The sequence below is a fragment of the Eurosta solidaginis genome, chromosome 2 (assembly GCF_040869045.1).
Source record: "Eurosta solidaginis isolate ZX-2024a chromosome 2, ASM4086904v1, whole genome shotgun sequence".
In the NCBI taxonomy this organism is placed as follows: Eukaryota; Metazoa; Arthropoda; class Insecta; order Diptera; family Tephritidae; genus Eurosta; species Eurosta solidaginis.
In genome coordinates, this window is record NC_090320.1 from 296,544,539 (window position 1) to 296,550,538 (window position 6,000).

At 35.5% G+C, this 6,000-nt stretch overlaps 1 protein-coding gene across 9 annotated transcripts in view; it reads left to right on the forward strand.

Moving 5' to 3' along the window:
• Pde11 (Phosphodiesterase 11) overlaps positions 1 to 6,000 on the forward strand; it is a 251,591-nt gene that overhangs the window by 220,262 nt on the left and 25,329 nt on the right. For all 9 annotated transcript variants that reach the window (XM_067768642.1, XM_067768644.1, XM_067768645.1 and 6 more), the window contains 2 exons: positions 927 to 1,284; positions 4,068 to 4,210. In XM_067768642.1, coding sequence (XP_067624743.1) covers positions 927 to 1,284; positions 4,068 to 4,210 — 501 coding nt within the window. The remainder of the gene's footprint in view (positions 1 to 926; positions 1,285 to 4,067; positions 4,211 to 6,000) is intronic.

A 6,000-nucleotide genomic window follows, 5' to 3' on the forward strand; every position in this document is an offset into this window, starting at 1 on the left:
AACAATAAAAGTAAATTATTGTAGCCATTGTGCGTATTAATTTCCACGAAAAAAATTTTCCAATAGATATAGAAATATTCTAATATTCCCCATTTTTTGGGAAAACATTTTCTCTCCTTTTTTTGTTATTGATATTAGAGAAAAATTCCGAAGTTTACAAACGGCGATGGTTACTAAGACATGGTTTTGAATTTCACCTGTTCATCAGCTAACTTCTCGGGAGCGGAGTATTGAACTCGAATCTACAACATTCATACTAGTGTAAAGGCAGATGCCTTTAACCACTCAGCCATATGAATGCGCGGCTGCTCGCTTTGCAATTGGTCTCTAAGAATTGCCTTTTTGTTGCTATTCCTTTTATTCGCCATTTAGGTACATACTAATTCTGTATGTTATTTAATCCTAATTGTGTGGTATGTTTTAAGCGCGCTTAAGAGCGTTAATAATTTTCTTGGCAGTAGTCGTTTAAGTGGCTACTTAATCAAAGCTCTAGCTTCACAGTATATTCCGAGAGAAAATCGATTTACGCTTATTCAATTTTAAATCATATCGCTTCTCAAAATATTTTTGTTTTACAAATAAGTCAACTCTCGACTGAATGCAATATTACGTTTCAAGCAACATCCTTACATTCGCACCAAGTAAACACCTACGGCCTCAACTATCATTCATCATCAATTATTTCTCTTACAATAAATATGACATTTTTAATTAATTAAAATTATATTAATATGTTTATTTGTTTACCATATCTTCCTTATCGCATTGATCTGCAATTGTTTCTGTGCAAATTAATGTACAACCACGGTTGGCTCACGTGAACAACAAAAACCATCGCATCACCTCACCACCACCACTACACAACCTACTTCGCATGAACCTCAATGAACTATTAACTGTACAATATTTTATGAATGACTCTACAGAAAAATATCTGCGCATGAATTTGAACGTGGCGGTCTACTAAAGCCAATTGTCAATACAATCGATGGTACACCGACATTTTTAAGTGTAGGCACACAGAATGATTGCTCATCAAATAATGGCAGTAATATTGGTGGGAGTAATGGCAATAATATGGGCGCTGTCGGCAGTGGTAACTGTAATGCTGGTAATGGCACAAATACTATGGGTGCACATCATTATCATCATCAACCACATCATCATCATCATCATCATGGACAAACGGGTCATGGTATTGGCAGTATGGGTTATTATCGCCCACAACGTTTGTCACGCAACGAGCTGAAGGCGTTGGATGAGAAGGAACTCATATTTGAATTGGTAAGGCATTGTTTCGACGATGAATTAATAAAATGTGACTAAGCAATATTTTTATACAAAATAAAATGAGTATGGGTTATGAATGAGGAGCAACTTTTCTACTTTTAGACGAGGTGTGTAAGGGTTAATTGAGGTTTGAGTTAGAAATTTGAATTTATTAACAGAATTTCACCATTTTTAACATGCAAAGCATGTATTTCTCGCCGGCATCCGGATATAGCAATACAGAAGAGAACAAAACTCTGTATGAGTTGGCCAGAGGGTGGGCGAATTCTTATTCTTGAAGTATACTTATCATTATGCCACGACGCGCTGCGTCCTTTATTTGGATCTATGGTGCTTTAACTTTCAGGCTATTTACTCCACATCACGAAGGGATTAAGAGTCAGGCCACCTAGAAGGGAGAGTATCTGCCTTGCCAGAGCGAAGCATTCGTAGAGAATGTGAGCCGGCGTTTGTGTATCCGAAGATTCAATTTACTATAGTGGTATCGTAAAATACATTGTCCCATATAGTACCGTGTTAGAGTTCGTGGGTCCTATCTGCTAAGATTAATGAGTTTAGCCAATATTCGCCTTGCTGGGAGTTTAAACAATTTGGCCTGTCTTTGCTTAGGTTATTCTATTCAGTGCTGTCTGAACGCATTGTTTCTCAGTTACTTATGCTTTATTTAGTGTGTGCCTTTGTTAGTCCAAAGAAGAGTTCTTGACCCTTGAATTCTGCTGTAGCACCCTGCTTGGCTAGGTAGGCTGCCTGTTCATTACCTTCCTCCCCCTGATGATCGGGAACCCATCCTAATAAAACCTTTTTTTTTGGCACTCAGATCATTTAGAACTACAATGCAATCACACACTAGCTTAAAAGTAGTTTTATAAGACTGAAATGCAAGCAAGGTTGCATGTCGGTGTAACACAGTCAGAAACCTCTCCGAAGAAATTCTCTCTCTCAAACTTGTACTGCATGGAATTTTGCCAGAAAAATAGTGGTTTAGCTTCCCTTTGGTATCGAGCTCTTGAAGTTCGGCCCTTAGATACCAGCTCCCGTTTTTCCGTCACCAAGTCTTGATCCACCTGTGAACCAGACCTCTAAGTAAGGTTCAGTATATAGATTCCCTGTTTCCTAAAGAGTTTTGTCTGCATTGAACGCTTCATAATTTCATGAAACTCTGAGCGGAGGAGCCTCGTATTAACAAAATGGGGTTTTCTGTGAATTTTTTTTCATGTGCCCTGTCATGTTTTCGATCTATAATTTTATTATTGCTTTCGTTTGCGTGGTCTCCGGCCGCCAAACTAAGGAAGCGTTGGTGACTATTGGCTTCCCAATGATTTTAAATGCAATATGGCAGTTTCATTTGGATTGATAGGCAGTCTTTTGGTTTTACAAGACCTTGGTATGATGCGCAGGGCTTGTTGCATGCGATTGGACATTGTCCTTCCGGATCCAGACTGACTTTTCTTCTCTTTAGCATGGAAAGCAAATGATCATAAGGCTTGTATCATTTCCAATCATAGCTTGTTCGATAGCGTGATTTGGTGTTATCGAAAGCCCCTTTTATGTCAATAAAAGCCTAAAGGGCTATATTTTTCGATTTCAAAGCCTTTAGATTTCAAGAACTTTTTCCGTGAAGTAATAAAGTGGAACGCGTTTTTATTACCAAAGTTTGTTCAAATATGTAAAAATTTATAATTTAACAGCACACGAATTCGTCTATTGTTGCTTCGAAATGGCCTTAAACGAGGTGAGCGAGTATTTGCGACCATCATGGCTTGATTTCTTCAGGAAAGTCGAAAAACTCACGTTAGAGCAACAATTTTTTGCATGATTCAACCAGGCATATACCAACATTGTTTGTTGGGAACTATTTTGTTGGGGCCTACAAAAAACTTGTTTACCATTTGCTGTAACTTTTTGGGATGCTGTTTTGTTTCGAAAAGAAAAAACTTTACTATGAAAAAAGTAGCACAAGGTAAAGTTCTTGGTAAATTTAGTTTTGCCGAAAACCCGTATGTTTTGGGGACACCTCAAAATCAGGTCCGATTTTATCCGATCCATCTTTATACGTCTTGAGTGATCACCCTAACCCTCGTGAATCTTTTCCCTAGCCGAATTAGGGATTAGCTTAATACTTTGAAAAAGAATAATTATTATTATGAAATGACTGGTAGGATATGGAAGGCGGAGGGTAAATTTATTTATAACAACATTACGAGTAGACGAAAAAAACCTTTGTTTATCAAAAGTATATTTAAATTGCAGAATTTCAATTAAACAAGCAATTAGCGCCACAATACAGTTCGCATAATTTATTTATCGATAAACCTTCGCCTGTGTTTCTCCGTTATTATTATATACTTATTTGCACATGTTAATTGATAATTAAAAGTGAGGCAATTTTGCTTCACACATTATTGAACAAATACCAATTAGCATACTTACATATTTGCAACATTTTTAATTTTCCATTCTTTCTCTTGCTTTCCATTTCTCCCATTCTTCTCTCTTTCATGCATTTGCAACATTTTTACTGATTTGGCTTGTGGCAACGGCATTGTGTTGCTTGTGAATAAACACATTGGATCTTTGTTTGCTCCACATTTTCGATATCACAACATCCCATCAACCATCAACAACAACGCCAACAATGTCAACAATGAATTTCACACACATGCTACTTTGTATGCGTTTTTATCTGTGTGTGTGTGTGTGTATCGCACATGCCTTTTGTGTATGAATAAAATTCATTGACGTTCGTGGGCTGCTATGCAAAAATCATTGCAAATTAGGTAAAGGATATCTGTAACGAGCTCGAAGTGCGTACATTGTGTCATAAAATCCTGCAGAATGTGTCAATATTATTGAATGCCGATCGTGGCTCATTATTTTTGGTACAAGGACGTTGCAATACTGGCAATGATGGACCCAAGAAGTAAGTTTTTTTACTTTAGATTAGATTAGATTATTATTTATTTCATTATTCTCATTAGCGTATGTACATATTCGATAGGTTAATTTTACATGTCTACAATATCATTACTTAGAGAATAGTTAGTGACATCTTTATTTTATATAATAAAAATAGTGTTGTATGTCACATCATGTTTTAAAAAATTCCATTGTATAAATAGTAGTAGCGGGGTGAACAAAAAAAGAATACAAGATATATATAAAAAAATTTATTTAAAATGAGAATAAGATATTTCAAAAAATAAATTGACTAAATTAAGTCATGAAACAATTTGAAGAAAGAATACTTAATCTCATAATTTTTGGTGAAAAAAAAAAATTGAGTTAATGAAGGAAACATGAGAATATGAAGATAACGAAAGTTTTTTTCGTATAAATTCAATCAGAATATCATTGTGGATAAGACAATTGTGATATCTTCGGCATAGACGTCAAAATTACAAATATAATGGATCACCTGATTCTTAATGTGACCATCGTGGTCTCATCCTGTATCCCTTTCTACCACCCACTGAAGATAGCCGGCGCTATGCGTCGCCATATTGAACATCCTGTCAAAACGCTGCCAAAACGCTAAAAAGTAGCCATCTTGAACATCCTGTCAGGCAGATGACGGATAAAATATCACACTTTTTGTCCACAATGATATTTATGGTTGCTCGAAGATAAATACGAGTAATTAAACTAAAAATGGAAAAAATATGAAATAAAAGGGTTGAAGAGAATTTGTTCGTATGCTTAAGCAATGTAAAGTAACATTTGAATTAGTCTATGAAGAGGTAGTGAATATGCTGATCATTAGGCAGCAGTGAGGTTGCCAGTTTGATGCCAATAGAAACGCACTTCATGTCTGCTGAAATAATTCGAAGTATATAACAACTTTTACCTGTACTTTAACAACAATTACCAGGAAGTCTACAACTCCATATCTATAAATTATATGCTGGGTCAGCTGTAGCGTACCAAAATTAATGTCTGCTGCATCAAAAAGAACGCTCAATTTGCAATGGTACTCATGTGACCGTAACTATGCATATCTGGATCATTTTACTTAGGTTTCTGCAACAACAGTGCAATGTGAAAATGCGGTCCCTTCACATTTCCTAAGGCGAACACGGAAGGAAGTGAAATTTGGCTTACTTTTTAATATAAATAAACCATATTGATGCTCAGTTTTGATACTGGAGTTTATGAAAAAACTAGCCTTTACCCGCGGCCCCGTCCGCAAGGAAAAAATAAAATATATGTGCTATTCACGTTAGCCTGCTTATCAAGTTGTCTGTTTAAAAATTTTCTCTGTCAATGTATTTTATTTTTTAATACAGTAAAAAAAAAGAACTAACTGAGCTGATGGGCACGCTTACATGAATAGTACAATACACTTTTTTCGAATTAAAAAAAATACATTTTGTTTCTAAGTTAAATTAATTGATATGACAGGGGTGAAAGAATTACTACTCATAGAACAAAGGAGTGAAACTACAATTAGCTAAAACCAAAAAGAAGTTTTTAAATGAAAGCAGAGTTGCTTTTTCGGGTATTTAGTTGGTTAAAATATTACAAAAATTTTAATTATAGTTGTAATAGTTCGTTACAGGATTCATTTAAAAATAGAACGAAAAAGCTGTGATATATTAAAGATAAAACATACCGAATTTTAATTACGAATAATTTGCCGTAAATCCACGGCCATGTGTGCTGAATTACCGGTTTCGAAGAGACCTAAAATGATCCCGGAAGTGTCCCTAAATG